At 48.7% G+C, this 23,167-nt stretch overlaps 2 protein-coding genes across 3 annotated transcripts; one reads left to right on the top strand and one right to left on the bottom strand.

Annotated features, from left to right (window-relative positions):
* Positions 1-887: 887 nt before the first annotated feature.
* Positions 888-18,136, bottom strand: LOC135902781 (UPF0547 protein C16orf87 homolog). Its single transcript, XM_065433024.2, has 3 exons — positions 17,912-18,136; positions 5,476-5,788; positions 888-4,783 (listed from the first exon to the last, which is right to left on the bottom strand). The coding sequence occupies exons 1-3, from the start codon at positions 17,960-17,962 to the stop codon at positions 4,647-4,649; spliced, it is 501 nt and encodes a 166-aa protein (XP_065289096.1). The 5' UTR covers positions 17,963-18,136; the 3' UTR covers positions 888-4,646.
* An 860-nt stretch (positions 18,137-18,996) lies between these two features.
* mRpL30 (mitochondrial ribosomal protein L30) lies at positions 18,997-22,770 on the top strand. 2 transcript variants are annotated; one of them, XM_065433006.2, is made up of 3 exons: positions 18,997-19,210; positions 20,867-21,163; positions 22,317-22,770. In XM_065433006.2, exons 1-3 carry the CDS (start codon positions 19,166-19,168, stop codon positions 22,596-22,598), a joined length of 624 nt encoding a protein of 207 aa, XP_065289078.2. In that variant the 5' UTR covers positions 18,997-19,165; the 3' UTR covers positions 22,599-22,770. The 2 variants fall into 2 exon arrangements, with proteins under 2 accessions (XP_065289078.2, XP_065289083.2); XM_065433011.2 differs by lacking the exon at positions 18,997-19,210 and adding an exon at positions 20,002-20,194.
* The last annotated feature ends 397 nt before the right edge of the window (positions 22,771-23,167 follow it).

The following is a 23,167-nucleotide window of genomic DNA, read 5'->3' as shown; positions in this document are numbered from 1 at the left end:
CCATAGCCACTGAGCAACCACGGCGGGTTGTCCCACTAAACGATGAGTTGTGAAAGTATAGTTTATACTCCAGCCAGACTCGGAACTTTCGGTCGCGATCGAGCCCATCCGAGATGGAATTCCTCGACTGCAATTGGCTCCTTCTTTTGCAACTTGTGTAAGCGAGCCAACCGCGATAGAAAGTGCCCTAGCTGTGTGACTGGGGTGCTAGGACTCGAACCTGGCTTTCAGTTGCTATTTAGTGGATTGGCAGATTGCGCAGGAGCAATCTCTACCGTGGTCTCACGCTTGATGAGCCAGAAAGAACGCAAAAAAAAATATATGAAAGAAGTACGGGTGGCGACGCCCCCTTGAAGTTCACGCATCCACTGACGTCACAGATTACGACAGCGTCTGCCCACGGACATTTCTTTAACGATAGGGGGGCATAACAGTGCATTATAAAGCAAGCACACACTTAAGTCGGCAACTTTCCGGAATCTCTTCTGCCTAAAAATAGAACGGCCGGAATGCGTGACATCAGTAATGTCAACCGCATCGCGATTCTGGATAAAAAATTTAATGACCTTAATTTTTGTCTTGGCTGTTCTGCCGAAGAAATGCAAATAATGTTTTCACTGAATCGGTCAGTAAAAATTTGACTTTCTTTTCTAGTGTCATTAATCATTCATTGTCGATGGTGCGGTGCGGCTAGCAAAAGCAGCGCCTCTCGATTTTAACAAAAAGCGAGAAACATAATTTCGAAAGTACGGTACCCAATCGAAGTCACTGCTACACAGCGCCAACACCTATAGACAGGTTATATCGTAGAGTTGCAAGGCGCTAGCAGCCGCAGGCGCAGGACCGGCCAAAAAGGCCAACCGAGAGTTGTCGAGGAATGCACGCAATTACAGGTGTCACCAGTCAGCGTTTAATGATCGATCAAGTCAAACACCCCCTCTTGGCCACACACAGCAAAGTGGACAGTTCTGTCAAATGGTATGTCGCAGAAATGCGACCAGCATTCAGCACATACAAGCACAGAATGGGAGAAAAGTACAACACAGCGCAGGACTTCCTGTCTCTGTTCGGCGTTGTTAGATGCTATCATGTCAGCAATACGAGAACACCACAGACGTCGACGGCACCAGCGTAAGGCTCCTTGCACCAACAGAGCTGGTAGCGCCACCTGGTGATGCTCTCATGTTTTTCTGCTTCGTCATGGTTCTCGCAGAAAGTTTTTTTTTTTTTAGAAAAAGATATCCCCTATAGGCTAATGATTGCTGCTACCAAAGCCTTCGCACCAGTGAATAGGTACTACTGCAATTATATTTCTGTGACGTCAGCCACAAGATGGCGACACCGGCGCTACCACTGCGCACGTGTCTATTTGGTGTACTGGTATTTCGTGAACTAATGCGGTTCCAGAGATGCTCTATTATCACTCTATTAAACCCAATATCTGTACTTCACTGCACATGTATTTGAGTGTGCTCTACTGGTCAATTACCTGCAAGTGGCCACAAGTCTGCGTCACGGCCAGCTTCATCACTGAGGGAAAGGGTCGTGCACGGTAGATACAGAAAGGGAAATAAAAAGGACTTCCCGCGAGGGAAAAAGTGCGGCTCCTAGACAACAAGGCGACGTATACCACGGGGCCGTACTACGAGGCTGTTCCTCTCCAGAGCGGTTCAATTTTAAACCACGATCCGAGGTGTCCAAGCAAGCAACAGACTCTCACAATCCTTCTCCAACGCGCAGATTACAAAACAGTTAAACACGGCGAGCGTGACGTTTAGCCCCGGTCATCCGCTCCCACTGAACGCTGTACATCCCGCTCGAATGAAGGAACAGAATCGTAATAACCGCCCCTGTATTGCACAGTGTGCCGCTTCAGACTCATACACTTTACATTCGTACACTTTGCAGCATTTGGCTAGTGGCGTTCACCGCTGTGGAAGCTGGGCGCGATTTAAAAGAAACGAAGCGCCAGCCTCAGACTTAAACGACTTTAATTCCATCCGAGCCTTGGCCAATCCCCCATAGTCGGTACACTGTAAATTAATTTACACCCTTAAAAGTGAATAAGGGTGTAATTTTGACAGACTAGCACCTTTACACAAAAATGGTGCAACGGTGTGAGTTAGTGAGATTTACACCCTTACATGTGAATAAGGGTGTAAATCTGTCCAACTCACAGCGTTACACCCCTTTTGTGTGAAAGTGCTAGTTGGACATATTTACACCCTCGTCCGCTTTTAAGGGTGTAAACTATTTTACGGCTTACACACCATTAGAAGAAATAAACCAAGCCAAACCGAACTTCACTGCTGCTAGAAGCGGATCGACAAATTGATTTTAACTTGCGATAACTACGACTCCGCATACACATGATGCATTCCGAATGGAAATCTTAGAGAGTATTTGTGAGAACGCTCACAACAGCGGCTGCGTCACTTGGGGCTCGGTCTACGCACCGACTAGACCGGCAGCTTCCACAGCAGTGCGCGGGAACAACACTGAGACCTGGCATAAGTGCCACTCGGTTCATTTAACTTTTCGTACACACATTGGCTCGAGTCTATCACTGACGTCCCGCCACCATTTTTTAATATAAAACAGTGATCAAAATTGATGAAAATCCCTAACGCTGTCCACGCAGGATATTGCAAGGAAGTTTCTGAAGCCAAGGTATTCTAAAAGAATTATAACAAAAACAACGAAGGCTAACATGCATTTCAAACTGTGATTGCAGCAAACGACCTCAACGTTTAACAATGCCTCGCTTTGTTTTGTACATTTGTCCGTCCGTGACGGCGGAAGATCAGTATATATAGACGCCACTGCTCTTCAACCAGTCTGGTCCTCGATTGTTTAATTATTAGTATTTTCGGAGAAAAGGCACCAGCGTCTTCCATCCCAGCTAATCTGGCCTAAGCTACAACAGAAAGTGCGCAATATGAGTGATAAGGCTCGCGGGTGGGTATGTTGGGTCAGAAGCCAAACATGGTCTCCGATATCGGGCGGGTCGCGACCGTGCGCGTCACCCGATCTCGGAGGCTATGCGATGGAAGCAAGCACATCAATTTGTTGCCCCAGATGTCATCTCATACACCTTGTTTTCCCATTTGACAGTAGTGAATGTAGGTTTGCACACTGTTTCCGCACTTCCAGCTCAAGGACATGTAGCTATAGTGTTTCTTCAGTTTACCCAAACGACAATGGCAACATGCGAGGCTATAGATCCCTTTCATTTTTTTTTTTCTGTTGGAATTTTTCTGTTATAGTGCCGATAATCACTATAGTGCTTGGTTAATTAGATGTACAGAAAACAGCAGCAACATGTTTGGCAAATCAAACCGCTCATGCTTGACAAAAAGCCGTTTGAAGTACCAAGTAGCTAGATTACAAAAAGAAAGCGAAAACTCAAAATATTGGCTGCAACAATATACGTAACCCTAGAATGTGACCAGGGTGGGATAACAAAACATAGACAATGCAATGACGTGAAACATATGACGTGAAACATATGACGTGAAAATATAGCATCAGGGCGACCATGCAATAGAGAACGCCAAAGAAGCTGCGTCGTTCACAGAGGCGTCACCGAACCACACCGTTTAGACACGCCGTACATCCAACCATAGATTCTAACGCACCCACGTACAGCACGTTGACTCGGCGCGCTAGCCCACGTTCACAAGCGTTCACCAACAACGACGACGAACGCAAAATGTGCTCACTGTAGCAACGAGTCGCAATCAGGAGCACCGCATTCCGTGAGAAGAATCCCGTGGTCGTTGCTCGTCCGCCCATGTCATTTGTTCACAGAAGTTTGAACTTGGAGCGACACCAGTCATGAGCAACCTCAATACAGTCTCTTCGTAAACGGTGGTGACAGGCATCGGCAATTTGACCCGACATCGCGGGACGTTCGTGACCTTGCAGTTGTTGAAAGCGAAAGATATCGTTGCTGATGGCTGCCCGTGCGTCGTCGACAGGCTTTCTCATCCTAGATTACATATACTCAACCGCTCATTTTGAGCCGAACAACCGAGTTAACAGAATCTGCATACCCTCTCTATTTCAACCCCATATGGCAGCGAGGCGGCGCTGGTTCGGGGTTGGTATAACGTTGACGGTTCCCCTTTGGCTGAATCTATTCATATCATCCACTGGTTGTGAATGACCGGTCTTGGTAACGTAGGTGGTGCACCGCTCGGACCTTTGACGAAACGCGAAAAAGGACTGCAACAGAACCGTTACATTATCTGGGCCGTGGTCCCGACCGAGGCTGTCGCGAATCTTTAGGACGGTGCTGATTTTGAGGTCAACTATACGCTCACCAGCGCGCCACGTAGCTTTCTTTGGCCGTGGTCCACGGTATAGCGGTGACTCGGAAGTATGGGATTTGCGGCACCGCGGCGGGCCTCACCCTGCCCGCACACACATCATACGCTTATTTATAACGCGCGCAGCATCTCACAGCGCACCACTGCGTGCGTCGCTCCGGCCAAAGCGCGGCACCAATCAAAGGTGGGCAACCACGTGCTGACGCCACCGGGTCCCGCGGCGCAGACCACTGAACGGCACGGAAACACCACGGCGGTGTCAAATAGCGAAGTAAAGGTAAGGGTAAACTGCGAAAGTCCTGCGGTTTCCGGCCATCATAAAAGCTGCTGATGGAAGAGCTGCGAGTTGAGCTTGCGGTTGATGTCGGCCAGGATGGTGGCGTAGAGCTCGAGGCGTTCCTGGGTGCAGCTGGCGAACACGTCTTCTTCTTCCTCGTCGGGCATTTCAGGTTCTGCACGAATGGGAAATCACCGAGAATAATAAAGAGCCGAACGCGAACGACAGAAAGGCAGCAGCAGCAGGGACACCTCGCCTTCCGTAATCATGAGACATCCACGGCGACTTACTAGTCTAATTGTGTATAGTGACGTATTATTGCGAAAAAGAACTTAGGAGGCGCAAACCTTCACAACATTGCTCAGGCACCATATCCTACTCTCCTTCCTCGATCTCTAGCCCCTACCTCCGCGTACCTAAACATTACTTCCGGCTGCCAACACGCGCTGTTACGTCATCGTATATCTGCTCCCTATAATGCTCGTTCGCGCTAAAGTTTTGCGTAGAGCTAGCATTCTGCAGTGGGTTCAGCTTATTTCCACCACTTTTGGGAATACTTGCTTGTTCCGTTTACAATAAAGTTTAAGCTCGCGATTCCGCGATTCGATCTTTAAAAAAAATATCGATTTCGCTGCAATGGAACGGTGACATCGTGCTGACACCATCTGAATGAATGTGTTGTTCAGTGGCGCGAAGGCCAGGCATGGCCAAAGAGCGCCGTGCCTGTGGTGACGCCATCGGTCATCGCGATGAGAGACAAGTGGTGGAGATCACGTTTGTTCACAGCCCGAGCGTAGCGTCGCGGGACGTGAAGCCCCGCGATTCACTTAATTATTTCGAGGCGACCCCGGTCGGACAGAGACTCACCGACGGGCTTGGCCGGCTTGGCGGGCCCGCACCTCGGCCGGTTCAGCTTGCGGGCCTCGTCGCCGGAGTCGTGCGACGAGCTGCGGTTGGCGGGCGGCCGTCCGCGCCGGCTGCCGTTGCGCCGCGCCCGCTTGGCCCGGGCTGCGGCGGCGCGCTGCTCGAGCACCAGCGCGGTCAGGTAGCTCTGGCGCTCCTTGCGCACCCGCTCGGTGCGTCGCCGGGGCCGCTGGCTGCTCTGCTCGGACACGCCGCGCGACTTGCGGTTCGCGAAGAACTCGTGGCCGCACGGGCAGCTCTTGCACGCCACGGGCACCTGCGCAGGCGCGTCACTCGTCGTACTCCTCTCTGTGCATGCCCCTCTAATCGACATGCTTCCCCCACAAAGCCTTAAACCTGTTTAAGTGCGTGTCGTACACCTCTCCGTGCATACCACTCTAATCGACATGCTTCACCCACAAAGCCTTAAACCTGTTTAGGTGTGTGTCGTACACCTCTATGTGCATACCCCTCTAATCGACATGCTTCACCCACAAAGCCTTAAATCTGTTAGGTGTGTGTGTCGTACTCCTCTCTGTGCATACCCCTCTAATCGACATGCTTCCCTCCCAAAGTATTAAACCTTTTTAGGTGTGTGTCGTACACCTCTCTGTGCATACCCCTCTAATCGACATGCTTCACCCACAAAGCCTTAAATCTGTTAGGTGTGTGTGTCGTACTCCTCTCTGTGCATACCACTCTAATCGACATGCTTCCCTGCCAAAGCCTTAAACCTGTTTAGGTGTGTGTCGTACACCTCTCTGTGCATACCCCTCTAATCGACATGCTTCCCCCACAAAGCCTTAAACCTGTTTAAGTGCGTGTCGTACACCTCTCCGTGCATACCCCTCTAATCGACATGCTTCACCCACAAAGCCTTAAACCTGTTTAGGTGTGTGTCGTACACCTCTCTGTGCGTACCCCTCTAATCGACATGCTTCACCCACAAAGCCTTAAATCTGTTAGGTGTGTGTGTCGTACTCCTCTCCGTGCATACCCCTCTAATCGACATGCTTCACCCACAAAGCCTTAAACCTGTTAGGTGTGTGCGTCATACTCCTCTCTGTGCATACCCTTCTAATCGACATGCTTCACCCACAAAGCCTTAAACCTGTTAGGTGTGTGTGTGTCGTACTCCTCTCTGTGCATACCCCTCTAATCGACATGCTTCCCTCCCAAAGCCTTAAACCTGTTTAGGTGTGTGTCGTACCTACCTGTGCATACCCCTCTGATCGACATGCTTCACCCACAAAGCCTTAAACCTGTTTAGGTGTGTGTCGTACACCTCCCTGTGCATACCCCTCTAATCGACATGCTTCACCCACAAAGCCTTAAACCTGTTTAGGTGCGTGTCGTACTCCTCTCCGTGCATACCCCTCTAATCGACATGCTTCACCCACAAAGCCTTAAACCTGTTTAGGTGTGTGTGTCGTACTCCTCTCTGTGCATACCCTTCTAATCGACATGCTTCCCTCCCAAAGCCTTAAACCTGTTTAGGTGTGTGTCCTACTCCTCTCTGTGCATGCCCCTCTAATCGACATGCTTCCCTCCCAAAGCCTTAAACCTGTTTAGGTGTGTGTCGTACTCCTCTCCGTGCATACCCCTCTAATCGACATGCTTCACCCACAAAGCCTTAAATCTGTTAGGTGTGCGTGTCGTACTCCTCTCCGTGCATACCCTTCTAATCGACATGCTTCACCCACGAAGCCTTAAACCTGTTAGGTGTGTGTGTCGTACTCCTCTCTGTGCATACCCCTCTAATCGACATGCTTCCCTCCCAAAGCCTTAAACCTGTTTAGGTGTGTGTCGTACCTCCCTGCGCATACCCCTCTGATCGACATGCGACCAAGGAAGAAGAAGCCGAAGGGAGCGGATGCCCTTCACGCCGGCTCTGTCTTTCGTAAATGATTTCGCAGTGTTTATGCAATATATCTCTGTAATTTTGCACCATCATCTCCCGCAAGTTATCCTGACTCTACCGATATTCATCTTCAAGGTGGGACCTGCATTTTCACCGCTTTATTGGACCATTTCTGCCGAGCAGCTGCACCGCCGAGCTAAGCTTACTGCTAAGCTTAGGGCTCCGGCCGCTACGTGAGCCGCAGTTACGGCTGCGCGTCAAATTTCTTCAAGCCGCCATGGAAATACAAGTTGCAGGAACTGACATCTCACCCACCGAGATTTCCGAAGAAGCAGGATGGTGCACCATTGGCCCGCGTGAACGACTTTCTCCTTGGGGCAAGCGCGCTAACCCTAACATTGCATCAGCCTCCCAAACCGGCGTTGGAGACACGAACAAGGCGCAGCGAGGCCCGCGCGCTCACAAGCAGCAAGTTCTGAAGGCAGGGAAGATGCCCACTCTTCCACGTGATCACCACAAAGTAGTTATCAGGCCACGGGGCGGCTTGAACGTTGCAAAAGTCGGGGTCGTCCGCCTCGCTTCGGCCCTATATAGGGCGGCAAACGTATCTCCACAAGACGCCACGGAAGACATTGTCTGCCCAAATATTCAGCAAAATATCATCGTTGTGAGTACTCCTCACTCTCCTAATGCAGAACGGTACCGCCGACTCGACAGCTTTGAGGTCGACGGACACAAGTTCGAGATACGGGCATATGAAACTGCGCCCGACTATACAGTCAAGGGAGTCGTCCGAGGCATTCCTCTCGAAGAAGACGCGAAAGACATTCACCTCAATATCGTCAACAAGAGGAACCCCAGTGCCTTAGCGGCCAAAAGACTCAGCAAGACCACGTCGGTCATCATCGCCTTCGATGGTGGCCGAGTACCAACGTGGGTGTACTACGGGGGTGCTATGCTCAGGTGTACCTTGTACAGAAAGCAGATTGACATGTGCCACCAGTGCGGACGCGTCGGCCATCGCATGGACGTCTGCCCGAACCCCCAAGACCGTGTGTGTAGAGGCTGCGGAGCCTCGAACCCAGACCCCAATCACACATGCACGCCAAAGTGTCACCTTTGTGGGGGAGCGCATCCCACTGCGGACAAGGCCTGCAAGGCTCGATTCAAGACCCCCTATCTCGTTAAGAAACGACGCGGCGACCGACAGAGGGCAGCTGCGGAGGCCGCCCTCGAGCTACAGCAACAGACCTACGACCAAGATTTCCCACCTGCCTCCCGCTCCCGCTCTCGAGGCCGGGCCGGGTCTCTCTCGGTTGCGGGGTCTCCATCCCGCCGGCAGAGCAGGTCTCGGAGCCGGGCGCGCAGCAAAACTCCCAGGGCGAGCCGTAGCCGTTCGAGCTCTCGGCGTCCGAAGCAAGCCGGCCAGCAAGATTCGGACCTACCTGACAAGGTGAGCTGGGCAGATGCGGTTAAGGGCTCGCTGAGACGCAAGGCTCAGGGAGCTACTGCCTCGACTCCAATAGTGCCTACTGCCTCAGAACCCAATAATAAGAGGGACCCCAGGGATGTGGCCTTAGAAGAAATGCAGCGCGAAAACGCACAATTACGTACGGTCGTGCTACAATTAACCCAAGAAATTCGAGAGATTAAACAGTCCATGGCGCAGCCATCTATACCTAAACCTCCTTTAGTCCCGACTCCCGTCACGAACGGTAACGACAGTGCGGCGCCGCCCACAAAGAAACGCGCGGCGGCCAGTTCCGAGTCTCAACAGCTCGAGAACCTCGAATCAGCAGTAAGTGATTGGCGCAAAGCACATGTCACGATAAATGACTGGCGGAAAGAACAAGAAGAAATGAGGAAGCTGCTTTCAGAAATTCAAACCGGGATCCGCAACATCGGCGTTGCGGTCAATAACCTCACTGCTCGAACAGACAGGGTTGAAGTCCATATAGACAAAATCGAGACTCACATAGGCCTTCGCCCAGGCGTGGAAATGATGCCCACCATGGGCCCTACAGTCATTCACCCTAGCCCTATTTCAGGTAACGCACAAGTACAGCACCACGATGGCCAGCCCCACTAACGAGCTCGTGGTGTGGCAGTGGAACTGTCGGGGCTTCACTAAGAAGCAACCACTGCTGCAACAATACGTCCGACACGCGCAACCCAAACCCGACATCATAATGATACAAGAAACAGTAGGTACCGTACCAAAGCTTCCAGGTTACACTGCGCATGCCTCGCCGATTCCCGTTGATCGCGGACTTGCAATTTTAATTCGGAAAGGGAGAGTAGCGCAAGAACACAGCGTAAGCGGCACACATGCGGAAAACATGCTTGTAGAGCTCCTTCCCAATAGAACACGCAACCACAGTGTATTTCTCCTCAACGTATATAGTAATCCGGCTCACTCACGGGCTCGTTTCCTCTCTCTGTTCCGAGGGGCGCTTGCCTTGGCGGGCGCAAACCCGTTTCTGGTCGGGGGAGATTTTAACGCCCCGAACGAGGCCTGGGGCTATGGCTACACTACCGCCAAAGGTCGACGCCTGTGGCAGGACCTACATGATGCCGAGTTAACTCTTATTACCGATCCCACGGCGCCGACCCGCACGGGCACCTCTACGGCACGGGACACGACACCAGACCTGACGGCGGTCCGTAACATCCCTCAAGCAATGTGGCGCAATACCTTTGAAGATCTGGGTAGTGACCACATGATCATAGAAACACGAATTCCTCAAGCGGGTACACCCCCTTTTCCTAAGCTATTCAAATGGACGGATTGGGACAAATTCCGAAAGCAGCGAGCTGAACAGAGAGGTGAAGAGAACATCGATGACATCGATGCATGGATGGAGACGCTCAACGACGACATGAACAAGGCGACGCAGACGCTCGCACCCGAAGTCCAGGTTGACAAGATCGACAGCCGACTAGCCCACCTCTGGGAAGCCAAGACGTCACTAAACGCAAGATGGAAAAAGCAAAGGCACAACCGAAAGCTTCGTAAGAAGATCGCACATATCAATCGCCAGCTGGAAGAACATTGCCGGACCTTAAGCCGCCAACAGTGGTATGACATCTGCAACGCGGTCGATGGGCAGCTCCACAATGGCAGTACGTGGCGCCTCCTTCGTCACCTCTTGGGGGAAACGCAGAGCAAGTCTTCTCAGCAAGCAAACCTGCAACGCCTTTTGCACAAGGAACAGGCTACCACGAGTGATCACCAGCTCGTGACACGCCTGCTAGCCAAGTACTTCCCTCAACGGCCCGATGTTCAACACGGAGATTACACTGGAGAGACAAATGTGAAACTCGATGAAGAATTTCACGAGTCAGAGATCCGCGCAGCTCTCCACGACCTTAATGGCAAATCAGCACCTGGTCCCGACAAGGTTACGAACAAGACTCTAAGAAACCTCGATGATGCCTCGATAACCGCTCTTACGGCATACATCAACAAATGCTGGCGAGCAGGTTGCATCCCAGAGGCGTGGAAACGCTCTAAAGCAGTCCTGATACCGAAGCCAGGCAAGCCGTCCAGCCTCGATCACTTGCGGCCCATTTCCCTCACATCCTGCGTTGGCAAGGTGATGGAGCACGCGTTCCTCTCCCGCATCAACCACCACCTCGAGGACACTGGAGCCTACCCACCCACTATGGTGGGCTTCCGGTCACACCTCTCCACTCAAGACGTCATGCTCCAGCTCTACCACCAGATTATCAATGACCCAACTAGTGGCAACCGGGCCATCCTCGGTCTAGATTTGGAAAAGGCATTTGACAATGTAGCACATGCAGCCATCCTGAGCCGCATAAACAAGCTCAACTTGGGTGAGCGAAGCTACAACTACGTCAGAGACTTCCTGTCGCGCCGCACAGTCACCCTCGCGGTCGGCAGCATGACATCCGACGAACATACACTAGGAAGCACCGGCACTCCTCAAGGATCGGTCATATCCCCGCTCCTTTTCAACCTCGTTATGCTGGGTCTCCCGGCCTACCTCGACCAGATCGATGGCCTCCATCACGCCTTGTACGCAGATGACATCACCCTGTGGGTCAACAAGGGCAGTGATGGTCAGATAGAATGCACCTTACAAGCAGCGGTCTCTGCAGTCGAAACCTACCTCCAAGACACAGGTCTCCGACTATCTCCACTGAAATCGGAGCTGCTCGTCTACCGCTCGCGCCGCCGGCCCAAGCCTACAGCCGAATCGCGCCAATGTGACGACATAATCCTCTATACGCAAGACGGCTCCTGCATTCCCCGAGTCCCGAAGATACGCATCCTAGGCATGCATATAACAGCCAACGGGTCAAACATAGAAGCTATTCGCAAAATCGAAGGCAAGGTTACAGCGGCTACCCGCCTGATCAAACGCATTACAAACAAGCACACGGGCATGAAGGAGGACAGTGTCATGCGCCTCATACACTCGTTCGCAATCAGTCACATCACTTATGTGGCTGCCTTCCACAACTGGAATGTCACTGAAAGGGAGAAAATCAACACCCTTATACGCAAGACTTACAAGATCGCCCTTGGCCTACCGGAGTCCACAAGCACTGCTCGTCTGCTACAGCTGGGGATATACAACACGCTTGAGGAAATTGTGGATGCGCAAAGAACCTCTCAACTCGAACGCATGTCTCTGACAGCCACGGGCCGCTACATCCTGCAGAAACTCGGCTTCAACTACCACGTCCAACACGGTCAGAAACAGGTCATTCCACCTGACCTCAGCGACACGCTGATTGTCGCCCCTATACCTCGAAACATGCACCCCGAATTTAATCGGGGCCGACGCCAGGCCCGTGCCAAGGCACTGCTGCGCTCCTTGAGTGGAAAGAGGACTACGCGCTTTGTAGACGCCGCAGAATACACACGAGAACACCGGTTCACGGCGGTAGTCGTAGACGTTAGCTCCCGGCTTACGCACGCGTGTAGTGTCGCAACAGAATACCCCGAAACAGCAGAAGAGGTAGCAATTGCGCTTGCGCTTACCGACCCCCTCTGCGAGGTAGTTTTTAGCGACTCACAATCCGCAGTTCGCAACTACGCGCGGGGGCACATTTCCTCTGAAGCTCTCCAGATTCTAAGGAAAGCTGGTCGACAGCACTTAGATAACACCGCCATCATATGGTTTCCAGCGCACGTCGCCACCCCCACCGATGAGGGCCTCATTAACTTGAACGAGGTAGCACACCGCTCTGCGCGAGAACTGACCCGCCGCGCAGAATCGGAGACCGCCTCTTCGAGTTCAGAACTGCTGGCTCAAAACACGCGAGAACGCCTGGTCAGGTACAATGACATCACCAAGCACTACCAGCTAGGCAGGCGGTTGCTGCCCCCACCTCACCCCATGCTGAAACGTCGCCAGGCAGTCATCTGGCAACAATTGCAAACACAAACCTTCCCCAGTCCGGTACGATTGCAGCACATTTTCCCCGCGCAATACCCGACTGCTCTTTGCAAATTATGTCAGGCAACTAGAGCGACGCTGTCACACATGTTGTGGGAGTGTCGGGTTACATCAGCTACAATGGCAGTAGCTCCGGAGGCTCTTGCGTCGAAGTGGGCCGCCGCTCTGCGCAGCTCCAACCTCAAGACACAAGAGTGGGCTGTCCAGCAAGCCCGAGAGGCGGCGACGAGGCAAGGCCTCGAAGTCCCCTCATGGGAGACCTGAGCCCGGGTCGTCAAACTTGCCGGATTCAGAATAAAGTTGTTTCCATCCATGATCGACATGCTTCACCCACAAAGCCTTAAACCTGTTTAGGTGTGTGTCGTACACCTCTCTGTGCATACCCCTCTAATCGACATGCTTCACGCACAAAGCCTTAAACCTGTTTAGGTGCGTGTCGTACTCCTCTCCGTGCATACCCCTCTAATCGACATGCTTCCCTCCCAAAGCCTTGAACCTGTTTAGGTGTGTGTCGTACTCCTCTCTGTGCATGCCCCTCTAATCGACATGCTTCACCCACAAAGCCTTAAACCTGTTTAGGTGCGTGTCGTACTCCTCTCCGTGCATACCCCTCTAATCGACATGCTTCACCCACAAAGCCTTAAACCTGTTAGGTGTGTGTGTCGTACTCCTCTCTGTGCATACCCCTCTAATCGACATGCTTCCCTCCCAAAGCCTTATACCTGTTTAGGTGTGTGTCGTACTCCTTTCTGTGCATGCCCCTCTAATCGACATGCTTCCCTCCCAAAGCCTTAAACCTGTTTAGGTGTGTGTCGTACTCCTCTCTTTGCGTACCCCGCTAATCGACATGCTTGCCTCAACAAGCATCGCACATGGCCTTCATCCTCGCGACACGGGCAGGCACGCATGCGCGACGAGGCTGTGCTCGTGTAATCCACTACACTGCTGCTGGCTCACGGAAATCGAATCAAGCTTCGCGTCATTTAAACTGCGTCGTTGCGCTAGATCTGAGTGGTCTTGCGTCTTTTTCGAACGTAGCGAGCTTTGGCTCAAGGCAAAGAGGGACCACTTTGCTATTGCAAAAGAACGATTTACTGGTGCAGTTTAGCCCAGTCGCACTCCCATTTAACGTCCTTGTAACTTAGGGCGCGATATGGAATATCACCAGGTAAATATGCGCAAGAAGTCCACAAGCCCGGTTGCTCACTAGACAAAATGTTTATTGTTAGGCTTTCTGCGTGCGCCAAAATTAGGTCATGATAAAGCGACAAAGTCGAGTGCAGGATATCGTTCTTGACTAATTTGTTGCGATTTTAACACGTTGCCTATGATTTTTCGTCGACCCTGAGAGTTTTTTTCTTCTTTCTCACGGAGTTCGTGTAACACACCCGCCCTAACGGCCTCCAGGCAACATGTCAAATAATCTAAAATGGAGCCGCAACAGGTGCCACCAACACCCGTGGCGCATCGCGAATATCGATCCGGGCTGATATTTCTGTCCCGTCACATCCTTCCCGTTCCACATCTTTCAGCAAGTGAAAAAAAAAAACTATAGACGAAGTAAGAATCCCTCCTTGTTTTTGTTGACGTTCAATGTGCTCAATGTTGTGCTCAATGTGCTCACACGCACACACATAAACGAGAGAAGTGAAACCGGGGGCTCGATTTTTTATAATCATGGACTGTTGACTTTAGATGGTCATGATATATCTATATATATATATATATATATATATATATATATATATATATATATATATATATATATATATATATATATATATATATATATATATATATATATATATAACCATGCAAGTTTCGCAGTAGAAATCGTATTGCGCTGCCCCTTCAAGATGTTCAACCAGTACCAACTCGCCCAAATGTCGATCCTTCTATAGCGTGACGTTGTCGGCGGGCTGCAAGCGTCCGGTTGACCATATATATATATATATATATATATATATATATATATATATATATATATATATATATATATATATATATATATATATATATATCATGACCATATAAAGTCAACAGTCCATGATTATAAAAAATCGAGCCCCCGGTTTCACTTCTCTCGTTTATGTGTGTGCGTGTGAGCACATTGAGCACAACATTGAGCACATTGAACGTCAACAAAAACAAGGAGGGATTCTTACTTCGTCTATAGTTTTTTTTTTTCACTTGCTGAAAGATGTGGAACGGGAAGGATGTGTGACGGATATATATATATAGTGTTTCAGCTAACTTCAGCCAGAGTTTCAAAATATGCCCCGGTGCACTCTGATGACGCGACCAAATGTACGTTGTAGTGTGTCACGCCATTTTTTGTATTTTACTTAATATGATAATTAGTCCAGATTAATTAACCAAATTTTGAAGCAACGAAGCTTGGAAAAGAAACATGCAATCAGAAAATTGAAGAGCGGTTTGCAACACATCCGAATAAACAGTTCATGTCTTTCTATCGTAAGTATTCTTCAGCTTACCGGGGATGCCCGCGAAATACATAAAAAAAAGAAAAAAAAACTCACGTGGCATGCCCGCTTGGGCGTCGTGATTGCACTGCTCCCAAAAGCTCCGCGTACAAACGAACATAGCATTTAGCCGGGTGTGTAGACGCTGCAATCACGGCGCGCAAGCGGCTACGTCACGTGGTGTGTATATATATATATATATATATATATATATATATATATATATATATATATATATTTCGCGAGCATGTACAGTAAGCTGAAAACACTAACACTTATTGTATAGAATGTTAGAAACTGTCTACTGTCTAATCGGACGTTTTGCAAAGCGCTCTACAACTTTCTAAATGAAATTTTTTTACCTAACTTCGTTGCTGCAGAAGTTCGTAAATTAATAATGACTAATTATCTAATTAAGCAAAATACTAAATATAGCATTACACACTACATACTAAAGTGAGCAACATGCATTTGGTCGCGTCGTCTTAGAGTGCATCGGCACATATCTACACTCTGGCTAAAGTTAGCTGAAACACCCTGTAATATATAAATTTAAACACATTTACGTAGCGCGTATTGAGCAACAGAAAGCTGTATCGGGAGTTTTTCATGTTGCTCTATAACTTTCTTATTTACACCATTCATCTAACTGTAATATTTGAAAAGTTGGTTAACTAATGAAGACTAATTAAGTAATGAAGCGCAATGCAAAAAATAATCTGAGTATCTCCAAGCGAGGGCAAACAACATTGTCATGGTTCTGTCCAGGTACGTAGCATTCGCATATTTTTAAGGTTCGGTGCATAATATATATATATATATATATAGAAGGAAGGAAAGTGCCAGCAGGAAATGTGCTGTGGTCTGTCGCATAGCAACAATGTATCTATATCGCTTTGCTTCCGTCAAACTCGGCAGTTTGACGTCGTCAACCCCCCCCCCCCCCACACACACACACATATATATATATATATATATATATATATATATAATTCCTTTCCCGCCTACCCGAAAGTACAGTGGCGAATGCAGCACGAGAAGCGAAATTCGATGTTCGGAAACCCGGGACGGAACAGCGGCGTTATACGCGGTGTTTAACGGTACTTCGATCATGACTTTACATGCTGGCCGTCGAGTTCCCAGACCCCATGCATGCCAATCCGCTCAACGCAACGCTTTCACCGTTTACCACAGCGGTTACCAACCGAAGCTGATTGTCAGCCGAAACTCTCTCCGACAGACTACATTCCTAAGCTCTGGCATGTCAGAAGGAAAGTGCCAGCAGGAAATGTGCTGTGGTCTGTCGCATAGCAACAATGTATCTATCTCGCTTTTGCTTCCTTTTTTTTTCTCTCTCTCTCCTTTTCCGAGGACTTGGAACTCGGCAGTTTGACGTCGTCATCCCCACCTGTTTGTTTTCCGCTGAAAGTATTGTTCCCATGCACATCCAATCCCAGGCAAGGGGGGAGTCGGTTTATGGAAACCATAGCGATTTTTTAATTTTTTTCCATTTCTCTGAGACCAGGTGGCATTTGCCTTTCACTGTCGAAATAGCTATAAAACTGGGTCGCTGGACGAGAGTCTTTAGTCGGAAGGCATCTCTCCATGGGGGCAGCCCGACCCGTACTTTGCCAATCGTCAATTTCTGCCTCACCCGCGGTGGTGGCTTAATTAGTGGCTACAGCGTTGGGATGCTACATACGACCGCGGGATCAAATCGACCCCGGCTGCGGCGGCCGAATTTCAATGGGGGCGAAATACAAGAACGCCCGTGTGCCGTGCACTGCACGTTAAACATCCTTGAGTAGTCAAAATTAATACGGACTTCCTAACTACGGCGTCCCTCTGGTTGTAGCACGCAAAGCCCCAGAATTTAATTTTGATTTCAGCGTCGTGCAACGCTAACAAACGTACAACACATCACGATCTACACGAACGCGTAAGCGACGCAGCCTTTGCGCCTGCACATCAGTGGGGAGGTGTGTGGCGCTGCAGATAATTTGCCCAAGATGGACGAGCACACTTAATACGCCTGATGACCCGCATATTTTTTGTGCTTAATTAGCTTGTTCGCGAGTTCCAGCTTCCTCGCTTGGTGCGCCGCGCAAACGTGCGTCATTACGATCAAAGAACTGGAGATAGTGCGAAGGTCATCCATTCAGGCGAACCAATCGCCTCTGCGCGAGACGAACTACCCCTACGAGCCACTTCAGCCAACAGCTGCGACAGTGAACGAAAACCGTTTCGTAATGCGGCTTCAAAATGCGCCTGCCAATAATCAGCACACAGACACGCACGCAACGAAAAGAGGACGACGCTTACAAATAATGCAAATTTAAACACAGAATATTTATAATACATCGAGATTGCAATCAGACCCTTCCACTGTCACAAGATAAAGACACGACAGCGCCTACGACAAGTTCATATAACACAACAAAAACAATTTGTAACATAGGTAGCCACCGCTACAACTGATTGCTTTTCAGAGGCAACAAAGAGCATCTGCCAAAAATTAGCAAAACAGGCCGAGGTGTAGGCTGTGTATAGCGTTGAGAAAGAGGGTGCACTTGGGAGGGGAAGTGCAAAAGGGGGATTGCTGTGCACACTTGAGAAATGCTGACCTGTTGTTCGCATTTGGGGCAGTGTTTCGTAACCATCCTGTTTTTTGCCATGCTCAGAAGATCCTGGTGCAACCTAGTAGCAACGTAAACGAATCTTCATGGCTTTGCCGGACACGGCAACGCGCAAACACGAAAACAAAAACTCTTGCGCGCCGTCGATTGACAACAACGCGGGGTGTAGCAGAAACACGGGAGGTGTGCGAGGGCGAGGCGAAGCTTGATGCCTTTGCCACTAGGTGGCACAAAAAATCGTAAAAAAAAAAATAAAAGACGAAAATGAACGTTAGCAACGGCCAAGAATTTGTTTTCTTCATTTTTTGAAGCATAGATTTCGAAGTGTGAGCAACACACTAAAGCAGGTGAAACAACACCCAGAGCTAGAATTAGGTCGTTTCATACGACAAGCAAAATACGTTGCACCTCATAAACTCTAGTTTTTTTTTTTAAGCAAGAACCACGGCTGTGCAAGAGCCATGGACAACAACTTTTAGCCAACACTTGCGCACATTGCGCCAATTTTAGCGCTTTTTACAACATAGGCAACATTGCGCTGGCATGCCTGCTCGTATTTGCCTGTCGGCATGCCTGTCTTATTTGATAACTCGCGGGGCAGCTCACTATTATTCGAGGCTAGGACGGGGGTTTTGAGGACGAAAACATACACGGATAAATTTGAAGACGTGGACCTTCGGTGCGCAGCTTGCGGAGCAGAAATGGAGACCACTGAACATATAGTGCTGAGATGCACAGCCCTTCGCCCGACCCAGGCAGAGGGAACAGTGGCAGATATGGAAGGGGCATTAGGTTTTCCCGGGGAACGAGGGCAAATAGACGAGAAAAGAGTGGCAGTAACGAAGGGGAGGCTAGAGGATTGGTGGAGGAAGTCAAGGGATAGATAATAACATAAATCGGGGACAAAATGTTTCCTCTACTGTTTTAGATAGTTATCTTGGGGGGGGGGGGAGTAAAAACTAGGTTGGGCAAAAAAAAGAATAATAATAAAATAGGAGGGGGGGACAAAAGGCTAGGTGGCGCCAGCCGCCGCCCGTTACAAAGGGTATAGCCGCCATCCATCCATCCATCGTTCCGTCGGCGTGCGCGACAAACCGTGAGACCGATTGGAACTGATATTCTTTAGTTGTGTTGCCATTGTTTAGGAGTAATATGTGACGATGAGAGACGGTGTAGACGTGTTCTAGGATATCTACTTTACCATTATTTCGCTGTGTGCAAGTGCGGGTTGGAAAAGGAAAGATGAGCGTAACGCTGTTCCGTCCAGCGTTGCTGTCCGTATCTAAGGTGAGAACACACAGTTTGGTCCCAAAGTCTTAGTTTCTAATTCACCATAAAGAAAGGTATCAGATCATTCTTATATCTGGGGATTGTTTGACTCGCATCATCCAACATTGAAACATTTTATCCACTATTGCTACACCCTAGTAAGCCAAACGCCAACGGGCAAAAACGATATAAACTACAATGATCACGCCAAGTAACGTGTGTAGGGATTATTGATTATGTTGTACGAACTACAGTCATAGTTCCGTGAGGAGCGACCATTCTGTTCGACGCTGTGAAGCAATTATGTAGGCTTGCTAAGCTGCACATAGCCGTAAATGCGTAGCCTGCAAATGTGCGAATTTTTGCTATCGTCAGTAGAAACCGACATTAGTTTATGCTACATAGTTTAGTTGCTATATTGACGAAAGTGACCTTAATTTCTCGGTGTTGGCAGAGTAATCGCCATGTGCTCAGTAGTGGAATGTTTTAATGTTAAGCGCTGCACAGGCTTGCTTCTACATCCTGTATCTGCTGCGCCGAAGCTGCGCTGTCGCCTCGGACGATTGAGCACGATGAAACGCCTCACAATGTCGCTGCCGACCATGTCCTTTCCTCAGTATTTGCGTTCGTTTGCGAGTGTGTTCACCATGACGGCCTCTTTATCTTTTATCTTTATCTGTTCGCTTTTCCTAATCTATCTTTGCCCCGTACCCCTCCCCAAGCGTAGGGCAGCCAGCTGGGCAAGGCCTTGGTTATACCGGAGTCACACGGTCGCTTTCGATTGCGATCCAGCCCGAACTGCGATTGGCTCCCCACCGTAGTTTGAGCAAAGGAGCCAATCCCGGTCGCGATCGAAAGTGCGCCGTGTGACACCCGTATTAGCATCCCTACCTTTACCTCTTCGTTTCTCCCACTCCTTGAATCTTCCATACGGCCGAAACATTATTCCACGTGAAGGAAGTTTTTAACTTGTTAACTTTTATAGCTAGCTACGCGGAGTAGGTACGTACAATTTTTTTTTTAAATAAGTGTTAATTTAGTTATTAGATGGGACTATAAATAATTAGTCATTGGTTTCCTCAACTACCCTTGACTGAAGTATCGCCCTAATGTATAAAGAACACTGTAGCTATAGGCTTAATGCTAAGTCTCCCATGCTTTAATAGAAATTCGCAGGTAGAACGCGTAATAAAAAAAAAAGGATACATGGTATGTTGTAGGATTAAGCTGCTTCTTTTTCATGTTCTCAACAGTGGCTCCTTCCAACACATTGTGACGTTGCAGCTGCCAGCATTTCGGTCATGATGCACAGCATTGCAGGCTCATTCCTGGCAAAAGCATCTTACATTAATCATGACTCAAAACAAACTTAAGAATATGTGCTCACATCCCAATGTTCCATAGAGGAAACCTATCCGTACTTCAGTCCGATTCCCTGCCATCCACAAAACACTGCCTAGGCCTGTCAATCAAGTGTGCTTGCACAACCAGTGATACATCTATCTCTTGTAATTTGCACATTCAATAATGTAAATAATGTTATTGTGGTCACTCCTTGGCTCCTTGAGTGAATTTCAATTAATTTGGATAAAAAGAAGAGGCGGTATTCTGCACTGAACAGAGTATAAAAGAACAACACCAGAAATAAAAGTGGTTTTTGTGCACATCTTGCAGGTCTGGTCTGTGGCTTTCGTGGCATCTAGCAGCAGCAGCAGTGATACTGCCAGCACCAGCATGTCCCGGGCACAGTTGCGGCCTATCAATGGCTATGAACGGACAGCCGAGAAAATCTTCAAGGAAGTTCTCGAGACAAGGCAAAAGGCAGCCACAGCAGACTGGGAAGTGCCCAAGCTGTTCCTGGTGGAGCGGGTAATGAGCTTGCATGGCGTACCACACTGGGAGCGGGGCATTCTCAAGCTGCTCAAACTGGCTCAGTCCAAAGAGGACAAAAAGGCCCGCATCAGGAGGCCGGTGAGTTTCTTGTGTGGTCGTTCTGGCAGCAACTTGTGCAGAATTGTTCAAGTTGGAGGAACAATCATGTGAAGCCAACAGACGGTGAAACCAAGGAAAGATTAGGTTAATTTACTTGAATTTTATTTTTATCTTCGTATTTTGATCTCTAGAAGTGGTATAGTAAAGGAAAATGAAAGTGGACAAAACAAAACAAGTTCTTGCAGGTGCGAACCAAACCTACTTTGTCGCATTATGCGTGCGGTGCTCTTACCAATTGAGCTACTGCCATGCCATTTTACTATATAACACAACAGCAACCAAAACAATGTATCACACGTACCCACCACTACTGTTCAGCCTTTCTCAGAGGCAGCAGAGTAGTTGCCAAAAATTTGCAACACTGCCAAGGTGTAGTTTGTATTTCATTGAGAAAGAAGGGGGTCTGTGGGAAGTCAAAGTGGAGGTCAGCTGTCCATCCACACTTTTCCTCTCTTGCACCGTATTTATCGTGAGTTGACGGGTGATGCTGGCTCACGGCCACGAGTGGTGGCACTGGTTGACACTCCCAAGGCTAGCTGTAGTACACACACACAAATACCTAAGAAAGTAGATGGGCAACCAGCGATGCGGTAGCTCAATTGGTAAGAGCAAGTTGCTTTGTCGTTCACTTTCATTTCCCTATACGTTATAATTTCTAGGCTTCAACTCAAAGAACAAAGAAATTTACTCTATGCATTTCTTGCTTTTATTGTCTTTTGACTTCATATGATAGTAACTAACAAAAATTGGGCCCCTGGTACTTCAGGTAGAGAAAGTTTCATGAAAATGGGAAAAAAGAATATTGCCACTTGCCTGACCATAGCACAAAGCTACACAGTAAACTATACGGGCCTCATAAATAAAGATACACAATTGAAAAAAATCTATCCTGGTTTGACTATTAAACCCACAACCAACACCTTCCCAGGGTGGTCACTCTACCATTGGAGGGTTCGAACCTTCCTTCTAATGCAGCAAAAAGAAATTGTTGGTAGTGCTCATTCAAGTTTAGCTGTTTTATTTGATCCTGCATGGGTAGAAGGTGTTATTGCCAAGTGTTCGATCATGCAACTGATATGTTCCATGCAGCAAAACTTAATTCAAATTTTGTTGCATTTGTCCTGCTGTGAAGCTTGGCAGCAGAACCATAGTGAAGAACACACCGTTCATGTGCAAGATGCTGTGGCAAGTGAAGCACCTGGTGAAAGTGAGCCCCATTACATTTCCGGATGGAGAACCTACGGAGGCAATCACGGGCACCCACTTGAGTCGCGACGGTGTCTTCCGCATCGTGCACAACCTACAGGTGCCAGAGCAACAGCTGTTCGAGCCAGCCAGACATGCAAAAAGGAAGTTTGATGGCAGAGAACTAGCCAAAGTGCTGCACCGGAAGTGGAACAATGGTTTGAGCTGAATAGAATAAAGTGATATTGGAGATCAGAAGTACATGCATTTTGGCATCACTGAGCATAGAGCTGTTTAGTAGTGACCTCAATTGATGGGGTTAGTGCATTAAAGGTACTCATAGAAAAGGAAAAAATTCTGCCTGCTCTGGAATTTAAGAATAAAGCTTTTCCTGGTTTTCATTGTGACCTTTCCCTTGCTTCTGTTATTCACATGTATGTACTGTCATAGACAAATTAAATGCGAGCAAGTTAGGGTTAACTATGGCTCATTCTTCTTTGCCACTCCATGTGGTGCCAACATGGTTTCGAATATGTACACTTAACGTGAGGCTTACATTTTTGCTAACAGGGCAAGGAGCACTGCAAAGTCACTCTCAAGTTATTGCTCTTACGAGACCCTTACCAGGCCCCATTGCAAATTTTGGTTACAAACTAAAAAGTTGCAGGGCACTGTCTAGGAAGAGCTTTATGGCAACATGTGTTCATGTTGATTCTTGATGAAAGGAAATAAGAGAAGTTGAAATGTCGCATTGCTACGCTGCCAGGAGGTCAGCTTCACTGCCAGGAGGTCAGCTTC

The sequence above is a fragment of the Dermacentor albipictus genome, chromosome 3, assembly GCF_038994185.2.
Source record: "Dermacentor albipictus isolate Rhodes 1998 colony chromosome 3, USDA_Dalb.pri_finalv2, whole genome shotgun sequence".
Lineage (NCBI taxonomy): Eukaryota > Metazoa > Arthropoda > Arachnida > Ixodida > Ixodidae > Dermacentor > Dermacentor albipictus.
Note: the sequence above shows the minus strand (reverse complement) of the source record. Positions and strands in the feature narration are given on the sequence as shown.

What these genes read in the sequence shown, in the direction of transcription:
- mRpL30 (XM_065433006.2), top strand. Translation starts at nt 19,166, where the DNA reads ATGAGCGTAACGCTGTTCCGTCCAGCGTTGCTGTCCGTATCTAAG. An exon ending in CGTTGCTGTCCGTATCTAAG is followed by an intron (nt 19,211 to 20,866) that starts GTGAGAACACAC and finishes CACATCTTGCAG; the next exon opens with GTCTGGTCTGTGGCTTTCGT. An exon ending in AGGCCCGCATCAGGAGGCCG is followed by an intron (nt 21,164 to 22,316) that starts GTGAGTTTCTTG and finishes CCTGCTGTGAAG; the next exon opens with CTTGGCAGCAGAACCATAGT.
- LOC135902781 (XM_065433024.2), bottom strand. Translation starts at nt 17,962, where the DNA reads ATGGCAAAAAACAGGATGGTTACGAAACACTGCCCCAAATGCGAACAA. An exon ending in GCCCCAAATGCGAACAACAG is followed by an intron (nt 5,789 to 17,911) that starts GTCAGCATTTCT and finishes GCGCCTGCGCAG; the next exon opens with GTGCCCGTGGCGTGCAAGAG. An exon ending in CAAGCCGGCCAAGCCCGTCG is followed by an intron (nt 4,784 to 5,475) that starts GTGAGTCTCTGT and finishes CCATTCGTGCAG; the next exon opens with AACCTGAAATGCCCGACGAG.